Here is a 22,957-nt window from a genome sequence, read left to right as displayed (position 1 = left end):
TTGTTTAAAATAGAGATCACGATTCTAAACAGACAACTAAACAAAATAAAAGGCATTTACTAGAGGTTCTGACAAAATGTTAATTGTCATTTTGTTAACAACATGTTTTCTTTACTTCAATGAGCTCATTGTTAGTTAACTGCGTGATTTTCATATGTACATTTCTGAAATCCATTACTTGGACAGTGGACACAGTCCCCTATGATAACAGATCACTCTAAATTATAATGAAGGGGCATGCATTTTCTGTAAAGCTCCTTTGAAATGATATGCATTGTGAAAAGCGCTATACCAATAAATGTGAATTGAACTGAATTGTTGCAGCCAATATAAATATTTTATATATATATATATATATATAGTTTAATCAGTTTAAATGAATGCTTCAATGACTCACTCATAAAGACTTCACTTCTTTCATTACTGGATGAATAAGCATTTTTGAACTCTTGAATGAATGATTCAACGACAAATAAATTTTTTTAAACTCTTTCCCCGCCATTGACAGAAATTTCCAGCTTTCCGTGTTTTCATTGTTATTTGGTAGGGGGTGCTATGACACATCTTCTGAAAGAGTACTGAATATCCTGATCAAAACAAATGCGAAGATGCAGCAGAAACAAGCGATATCATATGCATATGTAAAATAATGGGCCCTATTTTAACAATCTGAGTGCATGGTCTGACACGCATTGGCATGGGTGCACTTAGGGTGTGTCGGAATCCACTTTTGCTAGGTGGTGTGCCCGTTCACATGGTCCAAAAGGGTTGTACCTAGTCTCGTAATGAGTCATGGGTGTGTTTTGGCCGTAACATGCAATAAACCAATCAGAGTCTCATCTCCCATTCCCTTTAAAAGCCAGTTGCGTTTACATGGCGGAATGTGCGAGTGGAAAGACTGAACGCTTCTCCAGAGAGGAATCCTTCTATTTTTAATACTTAAAAATGTGTGTGTGCCCTGTGTGTGGTACGCAGGTTGTGCACCCGCCTATAGGAGCATATTACAAACTCACCCTTTAAATAACAAAAAAAATACTGCGCTATTGACTTCAGACAAGCCGCAGTCATCAATGGTGTCGCTGCCGTTGCATTGCGCCAGGTGTATGATAGGGCCCAATGTGATCAACATTAAACAGCATATAAATCAAAACTGCCTAATATTACCATATAAAATGTCGACCCAGGATGTGCTATAGGAGTGTGAAAGCTTTGGGGGTGTTGATGGATCTACTCCATTTATGTTTGGATCATCGTTCTGAAGTTTTTTGATGCATTATGCTACAATAAAATGCATGTTCAGATATTCATACTACTAAATATGATCAAAAAAGCTGGTGGTGGCTGGCAACTTTTTAAAAAGAAACTCTGGCGGGGAAAGAGTTAACAGTCACTTGTCGCCACCTACTGGTGTAACAGTGTCATTGATACAATCTCAAATGATTTGCAAATTAGTTTGCAACTATATGTTCAGTAATGATGTCAAACTTGAAGCAACAAAAAAAGTCATAATAATCTTAAATTTGGTGCGACTTACTCCAGATTTCCCTGGCCACAGTACTGTCCCATGCTGTCTGTGGGGTAGATCACCTTCCTCGGGTCACCGTGAGTCCAGGCTGAGGGAAGAGTATTTAATACACACACTCAGAGCAGGACATCTCATAGCTTTTAACAAATTTTAATGTGCTTTTTAATGTAGCCATTACCTTTCCAAAATTATGTCATTAGATTTGCGAGTATGAGAGTTAAAACAGAGATTGACTTTTAGAGCAAATTAGATTATGACATTATTGGCTTTTAGCCATATGCGTCACCCAATCCTAACATGAACACAGACAAACACTCTTCATCACACACAAACCAATAATAATCTCTACATATAACATTAAAAGGTTAAGGTTCATTGTTACACAGTTCCCAGTTAACACTATTGCAGACTGGCTTACCCAGAATTCCCACTGCAACGTAGCCCACAATGGCCACGATGAAGAAGATGCAGCAAATAATGTCTGTACATCCTCTGTGGTGCAGAAAGAAACGGTCTGTTAAGACATGCTTTAAAACTAGAACAAATGCATCAATGTCTTGTGTGACGAAGCATTGCTGTTTGCATGGAAAATAAAGATCAAACCTGATAAATCAATGCTGATAAAATCTCTTGAACAATAGCACCACATGAAGATTGAACCAAAAGTGGAAATTAGTTTTAAAAAAAAGTGAAATACAGATTTTTAAAGGATTTTTGGCAATTAATAACTTTTGACTTTGGTCTGTTGTATTGCTTCAGGATTGGAATTTGGCACATGAGCATTATGGCTACTTTTATTACACTTCAGGGTTTTTGCTAGTTTTTGGAGATTTGAGAGTCCCTGGTCACTTTTTATATAGAAAAAAAAGAGCAGTGTGAACATTCGCCACATAATCTATTTTGTGTTTCACATAAGAAATAATATGTCATACAGGTTTGGGAACGATGTGAGAGTAAATTATGACATTTTTTGTGAACTAAGACTTCAATCACATTAATCAGCTCGACTCTTACCTGTTTTGGATGGGCCCTTTGAAGGTGGGGTCAAATTTTTTGGGCTCTCCTGTGAGAACAAGAAGGAGAAACTAAATGAAATACAACTGAACTAAAACAATCAATATTTCAGACATCATTAGACCACAAAGAAAGTAAGAAACTATGCAAGATTTTATTAAAGACGACCACTACTTGCTCAGTCAGGCTTTGGGTGAGCCCAATTAAGCACGATGTATCACACTTTGGGATTCTTCAGCACACGTCTGGAAAATCACATTCCTGCCCAGTGAGTGCAGCAAGAGCTTCTGCTACACAGTGAATAACCACCTAGGACACCCTATAAACCACCCAAAAAAAAACACCCTAGCATTGCGATGGTGACTTCTGCATGGGCAAAAACCACTGACATCATCTTCAGAAGATGACAAGTCTAGTTGTACCAGAAACAACAACATCCCACGCACGTTGTTTTGGAAATATTTACAAGCCTGGAATGAAGCCTCCCATCATAAAATGGAACAGAAAGTGTAAGCCGAGCAAGATAAGAGAGAGCTTTTTAAGGAAATATGACTTCTAATTATTGTACATTTGTTGCTGCTTGTCAGTTAACATCTAAAGCAAGGAGGTTGTTCCTAAAATAAAATCATGTGGTATGAAATGTTGTGCTAAACAGAAAGTAACCAAGCTGCCCTGTTAAGTTAATTTAGCTCAAATAATGAGTCAGCTGGAAGTATTAGGATCCTTATGCCATACTTAAAAATATCTGAATGCCATTGTATTAGAAAAGAATGTCAATCCAACTGGCATTTGTTTAAAAAAAATAGATAGCACGAGCACATTTTCATGCAATGATTTCACAAAAAAACGTTTATTAGGTTTTAAATGTTAACCCTACAGATTCAAAACAAAGTCAAAGATTATGTGACCACTCTCTGGTTTGCCAAACCAATTCCCAGAACTTTTTTAGCACTATTTTTAACAGTATTTGCTTGAATTCACTGTATAATAAATATAAAAATATACATAAATATATAAAAATATTAGGACAAAAGTAATTACACATTTTTTAAATTTCACATTTTAGTGTTTGATCAAATCTAAATATGTATTCAAATGCAAAACCTAAAAGATAAGTAACAGTGTTTCCCCTAGGTTTACAGCTTTGGGGGGGGCTAGTGTCGCGGAGCGGGAGTGTTACGGATACTCGGTGTTGCCATAGACAATAAATAAATTAATTTAGTAAATAAATATAAACAACATTTTTTTATACATCACACAACTATTTACAACACAACAGAGGTTGGCTTAGCTTGAGTTTTTGCTCTGGATTTTGTTGCTTTTATGAAAAAAAAAACCTAATTTTTGCCTGTTTAGGTTGATCACCTTCTCCATTGCATTTTTACATTTTTACCATTAAAGTTACTACACACAAATTTTTTTTTTGTTGTTTTTTTTTTTTTTGGGGGGGGGGGGGTATATTTCAGGGCTCAATGCTAAGGATTTTTTTCAGGGGATCAAATTTTTACTTGCCCTGTCAGAATTTTCACTGACCCCACCACAAAAAAAAACGACAAATAAAATAAAATAGGCCTAGTATTGTTTTTGAGCCATATAAGCATAATAAATAAGGTTATGACTCTAAAAACTAATATCCTAACTTTTTTTATATTGTTAAAGACCGTCAGTAATAAAATAAGAACAAATAATCAAATTATGAGCAAAAGCACAAATAAATACAGCAGAACAAACATATACAAATGAAATAAACAGTTATTTTCATGTAGGTCTAAACTAGATTGTCAGGTACAAAAATAGTAATCTAATGTAAAATATCAATGCATAGTCTGCATAAAATTATATGTCACTGCATAAAAATACAGATTAATCCTTATTAAAAGTTATTCAGTCAAGAGCAGTGAGTGATTTTTTTTGTGTCTTTTGTTATCTCAATATTTATATAGCCAATGACGATATTTTCCGGCTTTCCATGTGTGTTCACTGTTATACGGTAGGGGGCGCTGTAGCGCATTTCCTGCACGAGAACAGAATCTCCTGATCAAAACACTGCCGAAGAAGCAACGTGCGATATCATAAGCAGATGCATATGTAAAATAACGCGATCATCACCATTAAACAGCATATACATCACAACTGCCTAATGTTATTGAATGAACTGTCAACCCAGGACGAGTTATAGGACTGAAGCTTTGCGGTGTTGATGGACTCGATCTACAACATCTGTGTTTTGTTCATCGTTCAGACGTAACGTTAGTCTTTTACAAAAACGTGATTTTTTCAGCTTTAAGGCCTGTTCACACCGGGACGATTTTCGTGCGCGTTTATCGCCGACGTTTAACGCCTCGTGACTAAACAATGGGCGCCAATGTGAGTGTTCACACCGACGAGTAAAACGCCAGGCGTAAAAGCGTCATTTTAAAAAAAACGCCTCGGGTTCGTTTTTTTATTTTGACGCGGCGCGTTAAAAACTGGCCGACCAATGAGATCGGCGCTTTTGTTCACATGCCTGGAGCTGCTGAAGTGACAGTAAAACACGACTGGGTGGCGCTCAAGCACAAAATCGACCTTGCCGAGCACACATTGATACGAAGAAGAAGTAGTAAGTAGACAAAGAAGAAGATGATGAACTGCTAATGCTGCTTGCCAGTTAGCAAAAAGTGTGTGAACGGTTTTGCCATAGACATAATATATCTGTGGTTTTGGCAAGCACGTAAATACTGTCTCTCTTCTCCTTCTGTGTGACAAGCGAGTGTCAGAGGCTTAAAGTGCCGCAGCACCACCTTGTGTACCGCGAGCGCATCTACTGAATGTGTACGTTCACTCGGCGCAGCGCCAGTGAAAATCGCTTGGGTGTGAACACTCAAGACGCGCCGAAAAACGGCACGAAAAAAGCTGGCGATAAGCGCGTGCGATATTCGTCCCGGTGTGTACTGGCCTTTATGCTCAAAATGTTGCTTTTTCATGAAACTTGCAACATTCAAGTGTTGATTAAAAAAAAATATATGAAGCTGGAATAAAACAGTGGGTCTGTTCTTTCTTTTGATATATTGCCTGTTTAGATATTCTGTGGACCATTAAAACTTACAAACTTGACCATAAATGCTGGCGGTGACTGGCAAATTTCATGTTTATGTTGATTTAAAAGACCTAACCGACTATGTTTACGATGATACTCAACAAGACAGGCATTTTGATATAATTTTTGTGTGAATATTCGCGCGCTGTGAGACGCGTGGCCGTGCGTGTGTGTGTGTGGTGTGTTGTGTTGCTGCCCTTCGCGAGTGTCAAACTGAGAGACACTTTCTCGTCTATGAGCGCTTGAATATTTAAATTGGCAAGGCTTAAAAATGCGCAAATGATCAGTTTCCGTGAAGATGCAGCTCTGGGAGTGTCTTTCACGCTGGCACTGAACCATAAGACAATTCTTATTGTCGACCGTAATGACAAATATTTTTTGTCACTCATTCAGGGGGGGGCGGGGGGTCGTTTTGGGAGGGCGGGGCGCCCCCCCTGAACAATGGTAGGGGAAACACTGAGTAAGCAGTTATGACCTGCAATACTCTTTTGAGCAACTAAACTACATGTCTATATTTATTAAAGTCCTCATGAAATCAAAATTGACCCCATTTACTTTGTTAGCACACATTACAGGTCTTAGGGTGAACAATTAATCCGTGTTGATACACAGAAAAAAAAATTGTTTGTTTGAATCTTTAATCAAAATCTGAAAAGTTACTTCCGGTCTGGAATGGCGTTCCTTCTCAGATGACGGCTTGGGTTTGAATATCCTAAACCACTGCCCTCCAACCGTTAGTCTGCCATGAGCGAGAGATGGAGAGGAGGAGCGCTGAAGTAAAACTCTGCCCTCTATTTAATATTCTGTTTCGTCACAGCACTGAAGGGGGAAATACGTCACAGCACTGAAGAAAACTCAGTTGCTACTTCCAGTTCACTGGGACTTTAAAGAGCCATACAGGCACCTAGTGGGTAAACCGTGGCCTTACAAATGGAAAATATTATTTTTCTGGCCACAAAATTTCCCCTTTTGCATTTGAATTTAAAATACCCCTTTTCTCTATTTTAACCTTAAATAATACACACTAATTTTAATATGAATAAATAAATAAATAAAATTTGGAACTAAATACAATTTGTAAAGAATAATGGTCCGTTAATGACCACTTAAAATTATAAATAAATAAATATATATTTATATATTATTTTAAAGCTACACTGTGAGATATTTTCCCCCATCTAGCGGTGGAAAGGTATATGACCATCCAGTGAATATTAGTTTCTGTTCCTCTCAATTCCAATTTCGTTTTAACTCCTACGGTGGCCGATTTAGTCCAAGACTAACATGGCTTCCAGTTCGACCTCGTCCACATTCGACACGGTGCCATCGAGTGTTAAAACGCGAAAGGCGAAGCTTGAATTTACGGGTATGTCCCTCTTTGGCTAATGTACTTTCAAGATGGAGGGGCAACATGGCGACCCGCATTCGAACCCCTCACCCGTATGTATTTTCAACGGCATATTATAAACTTACGAGAATACTTTATTACTTAAAAGAAGCAAATATACATTAATGAGCACATATATTTGTGTTTTTAGCTAAGAATAAACTAAAAAAGTTACACAGTGTAGCTTTAAGTGGTCATTAATGGACCATAATTTTTTACAAATTGTATTTAGTACCAAAAGATCTCCTCAAAATAAATACATTTATTCAGTATATTAGAACTAAAATTCATTTATTCAATTGAAAAATAGTTAAGGTGTATGGTCACATTTGACCACTGAGGAGTATGAGTGTGACCAATGAGTAAGGAATACCTGAGGGTTAAATACAAGAAAAACATTAGCATAAATGTTGGCGCTCCATCACTCTCCATAATAAAATGTACATGTTGTTGAGGTAATAATCAATGCACACTATGCTGTAGGGCTGTGCAATTAATCGAATTTCGATTTCGATTTTGATTTTGCCTCCCAACGATCACCAAAATAGTATAATCGAGAAAAAACGATTATTTTGCCATGTTCAGTTTTGCAAGAACACTCTTATTTTGTCTTGCGTTCTGAATGAAACGCGCACGCGCTCATCCGCCCCTCCCGAAGCCACAAACTCTCTCAGGTCGTGAGTCTCGTGTGCATATCATACGCTGGAATTTAAAAACTCGGCGCGAGTAAAGATGGCAGAAGGAGGGCAGTTACAGCAGCGTTTGGTGAGCAAAAAAGGCAAAACCAACTCCGTTGTCTGGGAACAGTTTGGCTTCGAGGAATCAGACGACGAGCAGAAACATGCTACGTGCAAGATTTGCTACATGGCAGTGGCTGCAACGCAAGGGAACACCACGAATTTGTTTAACCACTTGAAAATTAAACAGAGTGACCTATGACAATCTAATAAAGAAACAAAAACTGACGAGAGCAGGGATGCCGTGTAAACGTCCTTTTTTCCCCTCATATTTTTTGTAAACTTTGTTCAATGCATGCGAGTGCTGCCGTATGTTCGAATATGTCCAGTCATTTTCACCGTCTTCACCCGGGTGTAGAGCCAGAAGACGCGAATGAGAAGCCGCGCGCGCTGTGAGGAAATGTATCTCTGTGCGCTCATCCGAGAGCGCGCACACGTCTCTCAGCGCGCAAATATTGAGTTATCTTTCAAGTCTTGGTCTTGAACGGACAAACTCACACAAAGCGTTTGTCAACATGTCCATCTTGATGAGTTTCCTAGCAGACATAGTCTGTATATGCCTTAAGTGAACTTTATACAGTCGATAAAGACGACACATCTCCGATCCGGATTGAATAGCTTTTGTAAGTTTAATAGGATTCATCTTTAATTTATGAACTCAAATATGCAATGTTATTTTACATTTGATACATTTCTGTACCTGAAAACTAATGTTATACGTACCTGAAAAGCATAGCCGAACCATATTGTTGATCTTATTTATTTGTGGTTATCATTTTTACGTGAATACTTTTATACTTTGATTTGAATATATGTTATATTATTTATTTTAATAGTTCAAAAAGTACAAAAAATGTTACAATTTCAATTGAATTGTTGAAAGGTGTATTTTTAATAAATACAACACATTCCCAAAGTCATGTGAAATAATCGTGTTACATAATCGTGATTTCAATATTGACCAAAATAATCGTGATTATGATTTTTTCCATAATCGAGCAGCCCTACTATGCTGTAATGTTTACCAAAAATTGCAAATACCACTATTATAGTGAAGATGTTGTCTATCCTGCTTAAAGCCATTCAAATGTATTGACAGCGCTGGGTTGTTTGGAACTACTGAGAGCGAAATGAACCACGTGACCGTGTGGTGGCGAGGCCGACAAAATCAAAGCATGTCGCAACTCTGTTTTTCAATTTGGTGTGAGATTTACTTAGTCAGAGTGAGAGTCTGAAAGCGTGTCTCACACCAAATGCGTGAGAGTTGGCAACCCTGCAGTTCCTGTTCCTTTTCAATGCAATAATGGCTTAAAAAAGTGAACTAAGTAATTTTGAGAAAAGCGGTAGCCACTTGCTTTGATCATTTTGGATCCAATATAATTACGTTCAGATAGTTTTACGTGTCCAAATACTGTACTTTTTGAGGCCACAGTACTTCCATCATGTGATCTGCAGTAAACCAAGAACAGATGTGCAAATGCTCTTCGCCAACCACAGAGCTCTCGTGTGGAAAACACTGGTAGAATATTTCCTTTTACTTTGTGAAAATGTCTTGTGTACTGGAACAAAAAGAAATCTGCTCAGTTTATGTCTCAAAAAAACATGCATAATAACTTACACATTTGAATAAACAACACTTAAATGCAACAAGTAAAATGACAATGCACTACATTTACATTAGTAGACGCTTTTATGCAAAATTAGAAACGGCACAAAACAAAATTCATAAGAGCCAACAATATTCATAGTACACAATGCCAAGTTTAGTACACGCTAGATTAGCAAAGCAAAGGTGAAATGCACAAACAAAGAGAGAGTTTTTTTCTTTAATAGTAGTAGTAGTAAGTGCCTTGAATACTTATAGCCTTAGTTGTTAATAATATAATTTGTTTTATATTAAGTTAGCTTATCATTACCATGTTTTTTTTTTAATCCTAGAAAGAAAACAACTGCTGTGGTTTGCTAAAATGTAGGCAAACCCCCACCACTTAAAGGGAAGATACTGCCATGGGAATTTCTGCTGTGGCATCTGTAAACATCCACACCCTCTGAGACAGACATGCAAAGACTGAGTGCTTCAGTTCCCAGGCAGACCAGGGTATTGTGAAGATGGACAAAGGCCTAGTATGACTCTAATGCAGTGTTAACACACTTCTACCAATGCACTGAATGAATGCAAACGAATATAATGGCATAAAAGCCAACAGTAGTGCCATTAGAGCAGCTTCAGGAGGAACACAAACTCTAAAAAGTCCCAAAGCACTCTCAGAAAGAAAGTGCAAAAGCGGCCTCTGGGACAGTACCCTTTCAAAAGGTACTAATATGTACCTTTAAGGTACTAATGTGCATCCTTTAGGGGGGTAAATAGTGTAAAAAGGTGTACCTTTTGAAAGGGTACGTCCCAAGTGACCGCTTCTGTACCTTTCTTTCTGAGAGTGAGAGTCACCGAAACATCCCACGTTATGGAAAACCACCATTTGAAGCAACATCTAGACATAAAAACCAGGCTGACTGCACAGAAAAGATGTGGATCAAGCTAAACACTCCCATCTTTATCATTACTCATGTAAGAAAACATAATAGCACAACTTTACTTGTGGTAAGCTACTCAAAGAGAGCTTCAAAGGGTTTGCCCTCATGTCGAAACCAAAAACACATGCACACAAGAGGAGATACCATGAAGTTACTTTACCGCTTTTTTTGTAAGCACCTTCCTCTGCAGGCATATTGACGTTCAGTAGCTCTATCGGATGATCTAATATTCCTTCACGGCAAGTCTAGGATAACGTCCCACTATCTGACTTTAACTTCCTGATTTCAAGCGGGAAAAAACTTGCTGCTGTTGAAAACTGGTTGAACCAGTCTTGAACAGGTTTATGCTGAAAGAAAACACCCCCTTTTCAAACAAGAAAATATTGAATTTCTCTCATTTGATCTTTCTAAACTTGTCTTTTTGTGTCCTTTCTGAACTGTTTTTTTAAGATTTCTTGTCCTTTTGTCTCTGAAGGACTAAACGGAGCAGTTTTGGGTCTCTAACATCAGGAGGGATTGGAGCTGGGCGTGACGGTAATGACACCCGTTCGACTCTATTAAGATTCATTTTGTCCTGTAGACGCTTTTGCAAAGCAACTTTATCACGCAAGTATCTCTTGAACCATTACCAGCCTGAGTGATTTTTTTTTTTAGGCCACAAAAAAATGACTGCTTTCGGTGTAAGTTTATCAGTGTGTGAAATCAAAGGTGGTAAATCAAAAGGTGTTAACCACTTAAGCTTTGGGACCATTTTTGGGATTTCCGGCTGGATTTGGCCTACCCAAATTGAAAAGCTTCCCATACCCACATACAGTGGTCTCTACACAATTTTGGGTGTCATTTTAAAGGAAACCCTTTAAAGTTACATAGAACACCAGCTAAAAGTGATAAACATGCAAGTATATGTTGTCTGAGCTGTAATAACCCTTTTTTAATAACAAATAATACAAAAATGTTTGGTTATAAATTCAGTTTTGAAAGTGTGTAACTCAGGCCCTGTGTGCTCTAGCACCCTGCAGAGAGTTTTGGCTGTTTTCACTACATTCCAGAAAATACTGGAAAAAAGATTGTCTGTATCATGTATGCAAGATTTATTCAAATTATCTGAAGGGAGGACACCCCCCCCCCCCCCTCCATACCAATATATAGTGTATAAATGCAATATCCCAGTATCATTAAATGATTTTTTCCAGTGTTTTTTGACATATGCTGGTTTGCTGACATATACAGGGTGCTAGAGCACACAGGGCCTGAGATATACACTTTCAAAAATCCAAAACGCCCATTTTGTTTGTCTGTTTTTTTTTTTTAAATATTTAATATGTTTAATATCACACACAACATATACTATAATATTTATAGCCAGACAGTGATTCATCTTTTATAAATAGTTAAACTGACGCTGTGAGCACAGAGACTGTTGTGTAGACTGTAAGTATGTAAAATATTTAACTTTTTAAAATGTTTGATTTTTAATATGAATAAATAGTGCTCATAAACGGCCGTCAATGGCATTCTCAAGTGAAACGAGTTGAGGCTTGGACCCAGAAACGTCATTCCTAACCCCATGAGGGAGGGGGTATTACAGATCAGACAACATATACTTGTTTATCACTTTTAGCAGTGATATACTTACAACATATACTTACATGTCATCACTTTTAGCAGTGGTTTAAGTAACTTCAAAGAGTTACCTGTATAATGACACCAAAATGACACCCTGTAAAGGGTCCACAGAGTTTAAGAGGTTAAAAGTAAAGCTTTCCCTTGGTTTCACAATATCTAGTCGTACCTGCTTATGTGCATCTCCACTCATGCTGATATAATGTAATTACTTAGAGCTAGTAATGTCATTTCATTAAAGTGATAGACGTTTTGGCAAAAATATGCTTAGAATCAGACAAAATAGAAAGTGAAAACTCATATCAAATCAATAAAAATTAAATCAAAACTAACAATTTGTCATTGTAACTAAGGATCGACCGATATGGATTTTTTAGTGCCGATGCCGATACCGATTCTTTTTCATCAGCCTTAGCCGATGACCGATGACCGATGCGGGCTGCCGATTTTCTGGAGCCGATATTTGGAGCCGATACTGCTTTTGCTCCCTCAATTTACATCATAAAAATGACACAAGGATCGTGATGATAACAATTTAAAATTTAAAAAAGGAACATTTATTGAACTAAAAAAAACAATATTTAACAAATAGTAAAAACAGGGGAGGTAGAACAAGAAAAAAAGAGTTCAGTGGTGAAACTAAATTCTGAAAATAAATATTTAAGCATAAATAAAATAATTACACTATTGCACACAGTATCAACAAGCAAGCATCATAATAAAGTGCACACTGACTGTACTATACTTAAAACTTTTATACTTTTAAAACTATTTACAACCTAATCATTTAATGCTTAGGTGCACTTAACTTAATCTCGCAAATATCGGTCTAACACTAATTGTAACTGCAAGTTGCCAAATCTGAGGAAAATGTATAAAGGAGTTGTTTTAGTATAACTGAGATACTAATAAAGTTTGTATTAAAATTTTGAATAAGTTTGACTTTTTAAAAAAAATACATATTTTATTTCAAGTGACAAACATGCTATAGGATTTTAGTTAATTGTAATAGCCCTGTTTAAAGCATTTTTAATATCAGAAAAAAAAATACATTAGGGCCTATACAATACTCTTTTTCTTAAGCGTGAATCATTTCAATGTCAATGCCCCCCAATAAACTTTGTGTTTGCTCACAAAAATTAAAGTTAATTGTGTGTTTTTAAGCACGATTTTCAATGTGAAACTGCCAATAATCTTTATTCACTAATATAGCTCCATTTTAAAGATTTCAAATCAGAGAAAAGTGCAATAAGGACTGAAACATACTGAGAAACAATGTCCACATGACCAGTAATGTCCAAAATAGTCATTGCCCATAAAAAATAAAAAATAAACACTGTACTTAAATGAGTAAAGGAAGACATCAAATCAATAGCACTTCCATTTTTTTAAATGACTAATGGATGGGAAGCTGCTATCAACAGTTCATTCCCTCGACCGGATGTGATCACAAGAAGTCTGACTATTACTGTAAATGAAGCTCATTTCAGACATTTCAAAAGTCAACTCACAATTATGAACAGTGAGAAAAATGTCAAGGATCCAAGAGGCCATGCCAGTTTATATCAGTCTTTTCCTGTCGCCTGGCTAATGAGGAAACGAAACACTTTGCGCTCAGATAAATGCAGGCTTTCCTCTCAAGTTCTCAGTGAAACACTGTGATTAATCATTACATCATGTTAACATGACTATAACAGGAATCAACTACTAAATGCAAGTGGACAAGTATAGCCTTACAGCAAAAGACATGAAGACTGTATAGGTCTGATGTACAAATGTTCATTTATATTTTATTTCAATGCCCATTTTTATTTTTAGAACCAGGGAAATTGGTTTTTGCAAAGTAAATGATCTATTTAACTAATAAAATTAATATAATAATATAGAAGTAGCTACTCAATGGTTTTATTCATAAGGAAATTAATGTAAAAGTTATCCCTTCCCTAATTTGAAACAGCTGCAGTCGAACTCAGTCCCTCAACAGCAGAAATAGCACATAAGTATAGCTCAGAAGGACGTGCAAGTTTAAAATTAAAAGGTAAACGCCTTATTTTATATCTTTAAAAAGCGCCATCCTATATAATTACTGGTACATGCACTCCAACTCATGAGAGCAGACTGTGTGCTCTCTATGACTTTGGTTACCAGCTATACTTTACAAGAATATATACACGAGTAAAACCAGAATATTAAAAGCAAGTTTTGCAAATTGTTTCATATACTGTTTTCTGGCCTAATTGACAAGCAACAATGTTCTTGTAAAAGCAGCATTGCTTTAAAGGGTTTCCAACTGAAATCCATGACAAAAACCATATGCAAACTATTAGAACAACCACAATTGACCCTTTCATTGGTGTCCATGTCGTGTCCAAGGAGATGTGTTCATGCACACAACAGCATTGTAGTTTCATATATCTGTATGTAGTTTCAACTTTACACAGTATTTGCTTTTACATAAGCTGGAAACAAAGCTATGTATGTTACAATAAACACACCCACCGTCTATTTCCAGTTTTATAATAATAAAATCTACTGTTTTCACATGTGCAACTATTAAATTAATGTATAAACAAACATGCACACTATTAGTGCAGCCATGCTGCCAAATACAACAAACATAATGTGATGGAAAGCCAAAAGTACAGCATTTATTTGGTCAACATCCAAATTTTCACTACAAATGAGTCAGCTGCTAAAATTAGAGACAAAAGCCACAATGTTTAGAAATATGACTGTTAGGAGTAAGAAAAAAATCACTATACATAACAAAAGGAAGCAAATCCCAAATTGTACTCTTGACATGGGAACGTTAAATAACGGCGATTTTAGGCGTTGCCTTCCTAACACAACAGCTTTAACACACATAACACAACTGTTTTTCCACCTTAACACGGCAAATAGAGTCAAAAGATGTAACAGATCATATTATTAGCGGTGGCGAAGTTATTAAAAATTAATTTCACTTTCTGTTTGGTAGCGTTATTTGGACTCGTAATATCACCAAACCACACATTTTCACAACAAACATCAGCAAATATAAAACCGAAATAAACTTGCCATATTTCGGCTTCTCTTCCATATCCATTTCAGGTTAACGCGTGTGTGTGTATGTGTGTGTACAAACTGGTGAACTATACCTAGTGATCATGCGTTTCAGTTCACATCAAACTGGAGTATAGACCAGCGAATCCTTACATGAACGAGGGATTTGATTGGCAGTTCCTTTAACCAATCACTGGGCTTTCTGCTCCTCTGACAAGGGGAGTTGAAAGACCAGTAGAATCTTGTTCTGTATCATACATATTCAAATATATATTCAAACTAGTGGGAAGTGCGGCATAACATACATAACAGCACGGAAGACTGATGGGTTATGACTTATTATGAATTGTTTGGGTCACACAGGTGATTTTTTTTGTGCGCGATCGGTTCGAACGAATCATAACAAAGGAAAAGATCCGATTCAAAAGAACAACTCGTTCGCGATTCGGAGCATTAAATAACGTCCTGTGTTTCATGTGAGGAGAAAAGTTCAACAAGATTGCTTATAATGTCTTTTTAATTTTTAACGACGTGCAGTTATTTTATAATTGCTGATGGATAAGCCGTCCTAGTGTTTGTGTATTCCTTGTAGGCTATAAAAAATATTAACTTTTTCCCGGGTAATTTTTCTTTGAAGGGAGGTTTCTCACTGCAGAGCCAATGGGTGGAGGAGCTTCACATACTTTGGCAAGCCTAATTTGCAATACCCCTGGCTGTATTAGTCATAATTTAGTTTTGATTAGTACAGCCAGGGGTACTAATCAAAACTATTACTAGTCATTATGAATTTAAGATATCTACAATGTGAACATGACTACATCCGGGATATATACAATGTGAATATGACTAGTCATAATATACATCCGGGATATCTGCAATGCTATTTTGACTAGTCATACTAGAGGCGTTTCTCAAATATCGGACGTTGGCGGGGTGTTATACAAATGACGTTATTGATGGCTAACGGACCTTTTCACTGACGTCACGTTAGGTGTTTCTCAATGTCAAGGATCCTTCCTCTGCAGGACTGGTCCTTCCAAGTCACTTCCTTTAGAGGCTAGGCGAGGCTCCTCTTTAGCATTTCGGAGAACAGGTAAATGGAACAGGCTAGCAAGTGCGCGTCAGCCTCATTACGTCAGTGAAAAGGTCCGTTAGCCATCAATAACGTAATTTGTATAACGGTTGTAATTTGTACTGGCATTTAAAAGTTAAACTTTACTTACATTTACTACGGTTATAACTAATGTTTGGTAACGTAAATACTTACACTTGAAAGCATATTGCCCCGTTAACACTCCGCCAACGTCCGATATTTTGTATTTTTTGAACAAGATAGCAAAGCTGCGCGCATAGGATTGTGGGTGATTTGAGAACGCTAAGTGCGCGAAGTCTACTCGTATGCATCCTTTCCTGTATATGGCATATCTTTCGAACGAAGGACTCAGACCTTGGTTCATACTGGAGGCCAGAGGGCGCCCTCGAGCAGAAACTCCCTGTGGGAAATCCGAAGATAGAAACGCTTTGACTGATTTAACATAAAGATAATACTTCTGTGACAAGTTATGGTGTATTGAGTTCTTCAAGCCTTCTCGGGTATTTTCATAATAATAAAGTATTCAGTGCTGATTGACATCCTGTGATAAGAAGCCACATCAGCTCGACTGACTATATGAAGTGAGTTAAAACATGTCATTAAACGTATTTTGTTGGACAACAGGTTTATGAACTCTTCACATTACTAAGATGTTTGACGCGTGTTGCTTTTTCAAACGCAAACGTAAGCGAGTCAAACTCGCAGTGCTTTCAGAGATTGAGCAGCGTTTACTCCTGATCACAGAAATATATTTATTTCATTAAAATCGCAGCCTTTGTGCTTTCATAATCGCACATAAGCCAAATCGCGATTGCGGTTCGATTTCGATTAATCGTGCAGCCCTAGTATTTAGAGATATCTCGAATCAGATTTATTACTAGTGCAATTATAATTGCAGATATCTCTAAATATCATTCTGACTAGTCAAATTATAATTATGACTCGTCAAAATAAATTTATGACTATCCAAAATATATTTATGGATAGTCAACTCATAGTTGTATGTGCTAAAAAGGCTTGCCATACACATCCAGCTCCCCCTAGATATGTTTTAGGTTAAGCCCCACCCCTTAGATCCACAGAGGTGGAGTTGGACTACCCATTTGCCTGTGCGGTGAGCACCAAAGACCAATTGCTTAACATATTATATTATAATTTATGTTACTACTAATCATTTTTTAATATTTATTATGACTACTTAATATAATACATAAAATTTAAACTAGTTTTGCCTGTCAGCAAATGCCACACGTTTAGCGAGTTGCACAAGCATGTGTTCATGAGGTTTGAATAATGATGGTATCTTAATTGCGTATAGACTTGCTGTATATTCTAATCAAGATGTTACTTCTGTCTTCATTGCTTTCATCTTTTTGATTAGGTTTTCAAGACGTGTTTATCAGCCATTAAACGAAAACAATGGAGAAGCTGAGTAAGTTTGAAAGTGACACTCCAACTCATGTCCACCACAGACTAGCAAATACAAACGTAGTTCATACATTACACAACATTCTGCATTATCTCACACTCTGATGCATAAAACTGATCTACAACAATTCTGAATTATTGAGAAACAAAGTCAGAATTGCAATATCAAGACTTGCAATTGCAGAATTGTGATTTTCATATCTCACAATTCTAACTTCTTTTTTTTTTTTTTCGGGAATTGTGAGATATAAACTCGCAAGCTATCTTTTTTAATTTTTTATTCCGTGGCAGAATCAAGCTTCCAATTAAAACTCAACTGGCCGTAGCACAGATTCTATGCGCAGGCAACACGACTCTTAAACTCAGTTTCTGCAGTATTACTCACATTGCATATTGGGAAATATTCTGGTTTAATTGTCATTTGTTTTTCAGATGCTCAATTTGTGGACCGTCACCGTGCAGAACTCATCCAGAGGGTTACCGCTGTGATGGCCATTGCTGATCAACTGATACCTGTTGAAATAATTAAGGAGGAAACATACTCAAAGATTTGGAAAGCCTCTACAAATATGGATAAAATGAGAGAGCTCCTTGAGGCTCTAAACTCTTACAAAGCAAAATCTGCTTTTTACAATGTGCTTAAAGACGAGGAGCGTTTCCTGGTTGAAGAGCTTGAACAAGGTGAGAGAGATTAGAAAATACTAAACATTTAACGAGGCAACAATACTAAACACATACAAGCCAAAACCCAACTGGCTGTGGCACAGATTCTAACGCTGAATGGATGTTTTTTTGTCATATGTCATATTTGCATATGTTTATGCTACTTAAATTAAGTTTGCATAATTCCATTGTCAACAAGTCCTTCATTATGCTCTGTTGTGCAATTGAGATATGCAACTTTAAACTTAAATTAAAGAAACATTGGAAAAACATTTGGAACATGAATGCTCTTGGTCTTATATATTTTCTTATATCATTTATATTTTCCGTAGGAGTTCAACAAGGGATTCCAGGGCCTTCGGCACAGAGCTCATCAGAACTAATAGAAAAAGAATCTCACCCTCAAAATGCAGAAGCAGTTCAAGTGCAAACTATCAAACAAAAGACTGAGGGGAAAAAAATCACCAGGTGGACCAAATCCTCCAAAAGACATAATACAAAACTAGAGGAGCTGCTGAAAGAGCCTGACATCGAAACCGTAGGGAATCTCCACTTTTATAAAGATGAGAAGTACATGATTGGCTGTGGAGGAAGTGGCACACAGGTATATATTGGCTTGGCTGAAGATGGCATTGAGGTGGCCATTAAACTAATAACAAAGAACCCAAAGAACAACAAAGACTTTGAAAATGAAGTGAAGCATTTGCAAGATCTGAAGCTTGAGAGCAAGTATATCGTCAGGTATGTGACCTTTGCAGTGGGTAAAGATTTTTACTATCTTGCAAACCAGCTTTGTGAATATGATCTAGTGGGCTACATGGAAGATCTCCGTCGGCAGGAACAAAAGGACAAAGAGGACGCTTTGAGGAAAATAGTGAAGGAGATGCTTCTTGGCCTTCAAGTTCTTCACTGTGCTAGAGTGATACACCGTGACATAAAGCCCCGAAATCTTTTGATAGGTACAAATATAATTTCTCTGAATAATATAAATTATTCTACATACGGTTGACTTTTACTTTAAAGCGATAGCTCGCCCAAATATTGTCATCATTTATTCACCATCATGCACTTTAGAGGAGAGACAAAAATCCACAGATGAAAAAATGCAATAAATGTTTGGAATGACATGAGGGAGAGTAAGTAATGACAGAATTTAACTTTTATTCAATGTATTCAAAACTAATATATTCCTATTAGATACAGAAAAAACGGCAAGGCTGGCTGACTTTGGTATCAGTCGCAAACTGGAGGACGGAAAAACGACAGCGTGTACTGACAGAGCTGGAACACAAGGCTGGGAGGCAACGGAGATCGTGAATCAGACCGGAAAGGCCCGTTACAAAAAGAGCTCAGATATCCAGGTTTGTGAAGTAACATAAACCCACTGCAGTCATGCTAACATGAGACCATCTAGCTAAGAGAGGATTTGATTATTAGAAATCATGATTTCTTGCACCTTTTCAACTCTAATCATGTCCAGTGGTTAGCATTGTGCAGTTTTCCCTGTTAGATAACCGTTTTTACCCATTTATTGTAGGTTGCGGGGATGTTAACTTTTTACATCCTCTCTGATGGCAAACATCCATTTGGAGATCCCATGTTCCGTGAGGGGAACATTTTTAAAGGGGAATATTCTCTTGACGGTGTGTGTGACAAAAAAGCAACGGATCTCGTAGAATGGATGATCAATAAAGACCAAGATAAGAGACCAACGGTTGACAAGGTCTTAGATCACCCTTATTTCTGGGATGATAAAAGGTAAATCATAATTAATGTTTGATGCTTAGGAAGAAATCCTTTGCTGCTTATTCTTGCTTTTCACTACTGACAGTGACAGATAAATGACACTGTATGGTGGATTTGCACTATTATACTTATTATAATGATGTATCTTCTGACTAGTCTTCCACTGCATCCTTTTACTCCTTTACTTCTTGCTTCCCTTGTGTGTTTATTTCCAGTATTTCAGTTGCTGGTTTTGCCTGATACTATGGCAAAGGTTGCTCGTCGACTCTCCTCTCATACTGAGACACTTGCAGGATCTTGTTTCTAATCTTTGTGCTCTTTATCTTGGTGTCCATCTATCTGCAACAATTATGTCCCTCCTTGAGACGTCTCTACACTTTGCTGCTTTGCTGCCTGTTAGTAAGAGTAAATTGCTATATCATCATATTAATAAGAGTAAAACTGTGTCAGGTAAATCCTCCAATCATAAATTGCCTGACTAGCTCTCATATATGCACCAGCTTTTTTCCCCTGAAAGTAGGATTAGATCAATGTGTAGAATTGATGTGGACACTTTTTCCTTCAGGATAAAGGACGTCCTTCACAATCTGGGCAATGAAAGGGATGTCCAGGAATACCAGAACTATGAAAGCAGTACAAAGCTTTATGACACTGTACAGAAAAACAACACAAAGGAAAAATCCTTTTTTGATTGGAAGTCAAAAGTGAGTAAAGACTTCTTCACCAAACATAAGAGATGTGTTTTCCTCTCCTTGCCAAAATGTTTGGTTCAGTTAAGGGTGTGTACCATTAACAGCACAGCAAACTAGATGAGTAATTCTCAACTTGTAGGCAGTGACTTCAAATTGAGTTTGTAGCTCTGTTCTGATTGGACAGAGGCAAAAAACAATGTCAAATAAAATGTAACTAACCATATAATCAAGCATATTTAGGATAGCAAAATAAACACCTGGCTCATCAATGTTTAAAGGGAGAGGAAACTCTTCCCATTTCTTTTGTTGTTTGTCAAAGTATGTGCGTCTTGCAAATTCCTTAATCATTAATTAATTATGCCCTCATAAATCATGCAACATAAAAATGCATCGACATGAAACGGAAGTTGCGATAGTCTTTTCTTCCCTTTTGTAACATATATCCGAGTGAAACAGCTTCTCGAACAAGAATAAATGTAGGGCGGGACTTGATTTTGTCCATGGGGAGTTGATTGGATGGTTGTGGTTTGCTATTGGTGGATCTCATGTGAGTGACAGGATGTCCCGCCCTCGTGCCAGTAAACGTCATCAGAGATGAGAAGAGAAGAGATGAGCTGTGAGAGGGAGGGGAAGTTATTTCGATTAAAGATTATGAGGCACATTAAGTAAAAAAAATAATGTGCACAGATCAATCATTTTAATAAATACTGCAATATTCACTATAACACAGTAAAGGATTATAAAAACTTATTCTTATGGATATTTGCTGTCATTATTTCTTGTACTGAGATTTCTTGGTGTAAGACTCCAGCTTTGTATTTGCAGGCTCCCAAGACATGGACAAAAATCGGCAAAAGTCTTCCCAATGACTTACTTGGCCTATTACGGTATTTGCGCAATGCACTGGGACATCAGTAAGTACATAAAAATGGTAGTTTCTGCATACATTTTTATTGTTTTACAGAAGTTTCTATATATGATATTTGTATTATTTTTTATTGTATATGCTATATTGTAAGATTTGACTTTTCTGGTTTGTTTCCAATAGGAAAGAACTCTTCTACTCAGAGAATATGATTGATGAGTTCCCAGATTTCCTCATCTGTGTACACCGGTTGGCTATTGACATGGGCTGGGAATTTTGAAGAGGCTGAGAAATTGGATGTAGACACCTATAGCCACTTCCACTGCTTTGCACCAAAGTCCCTTTCAAGGAAATTCTTTTTACTTGGCGGCCATATTTGCAACGCCTCCGGACAGTTATTTCGGGTATCCAAAACAAGTCCTATTTATTTGAATAGGGGAATCTTGAAATCTCAAAAACTGCTTGCCAAACTCACAATTAAATTACATATTTCAAATCAGCAACAAAATCTGACTTGAACTGTCCCATAAATGTTGTTCCCTTACGAGAGTACTCTCGTATTGCGTTTTGCTAAAACGCTATGGGGGAATTCCTTTCCTCGAGATATTGAAGCAAATTTTTATCCAAAAATACCATGTACACGCAGTGCAGCTGCACAACTCTCAGCAGGAAGCAGCTGCGTGCTGATTGGCTGTGCCGCTGCAACTGCAGCAACCTATGGCGAGACCGTGGGGCGGGACGGACCAATCAGGTCCTTCTAATCTCCCGCCACAAGGGGCAACAGAATTTGCATAGCCAAGGGTATATAAGACCCTGTCTCGCAAGGTTAGTCAGATTAATTCTTCTTCAGCGACTTGCAATCATGAGCTCCGGATCGAAGCCCGCCGCCGACACGCATCCAGTGGAATTCCCTGCAGCCCTGAGGACGACGGATTCCAACCTGGTCTCCGCCTTCAGCCGCCTGCTGTTCCAGCTGAGCCATCCGGCGTTAAAATATCCTTTATACTATGTATATGTGTGTATATGATGTGTGCGTTGCTGCCAACGGCACTTCTAAGAGCTTCTAGCTCTCCACCTCTCTTCTCTCGTGTTCGCCGCGTGTTTACGCCGCGAACAGAGAACATTGGTCCTCCGACGCTTCAAATAAAGCCGAGGACAGACGGAGCGCTCCTCTTCTCTCGTTCCGTCGCGCTGAAATGCGGCGCGGACAGAGAATGTGATACCTCCCGCCGCGCTATGGCGCCGCGGGCATACGGAGCTCTCCCTTTCTCTCGTTCCGTCGCGCTGAGAAGCACCGCGGACGGAGAAGGTTTTCCCCGCCGCGCTGATGACGCCGCGGACATACAGAGTTTCACTCCTTCCTCTCTCATCTCCACCGCTCTATAATGGCTGTGGACAGAGGAAGTTATATCCCTGCTGCGGACATAAAGAGCTCTCCCTTTCTCTCATTCCGTCGCACTGAAACGCGCCGCGGACCGAGAATGTTATATCCTCGCTGCGTTGATGACGCCGCGGACATATGGAGCTCTCCACG

The 22,957-nt window shown here is 37.8% G+C and overlaps 2 protein-coding genes across 6 annotated transcripts in view; one reads left to right on the top strand and one right to left on the bottom strand.

Moving 5' to 3' along the window:
* The window catches only part of LOC307133315 (choline transporter-like protein 2), a 31,475-nt gene extending 16,335 nt beyond the window's left edge, over nt 1-15,140 (bottom strand). Inside the window, exons 1-4 of one of the 5 annotated variants that reach the window (XM_079828312.1) lie at nt 14,952-15,140; nt 2,540-2,588; nt 1,944-2,017; nt 1,535-1,613 (exon numbers count right to left, since the gene is read on the bottom strand). In XM_079828312.1, coding sequence (XP_079684438.1) covers nt 1,535-1,613; nt 1,944-2,017; nt 2,540-2,588; nt 14,952-14,979 — 230 coding nt within the window. In that variant the 5' untranslated portion in view covers nt 14,980-15,140. Of the gene's footprint in view, nt 1-1,534; nt 1,614-1,943; nt 2,018-2,539; nt 2,589-10,431; nt 10,784-14,951 lie in introns of those variants that run through there. The other 4 variants (XM_079828314.1, XM_079828310.1, XM_079828313.1 and 1 more) reach the window with 4 other exon arrangements.
* On the top strand, nt 10,595-21,703 carry LOC307122840 (uncharacterized protein; the record flags this gene model as incomplete). Its single annotated transcript, XM_079811094.1, has 9 exons — nt 10,595-10,805; nt 17,411-17,461; nt 17,890-18,138; nt 18,453-19,079; nt 19,318-19,481; nt 19,658-19,878; nt 20,432-20,570; nt 21,384-21,472; nt 21,607-21,703. The coding sequence occupies exons 2-9, from the start codon at nt 17,449-17,451 to the stop codon at nt 21,701-21,703; spliced, it is 1,599 nt and encodes a 532-aa protein (XP_079667220.1). The 5' UTR covers nt 10,595-10,805; nt 17,411-17,448.
* Between the last annotated feature and the right edge of the window lie 1,254 nt (nt 21,704-22,957).

This window comes from Gobio gobio, assembly GCF_949357685.1.
Source record: "Gobio gobio genome assembly, chromosome: 1".
NCBI lineage: Eukaryota > Metazoa > Chordata > Actinopteri > Cypriniformes > Gobionidae > Gobio > Gobio gobio.
Note: the sequence above shows the minus strand (reverse complement) of the source record. Positions and strands in the feature narration are given on the sequence as shown.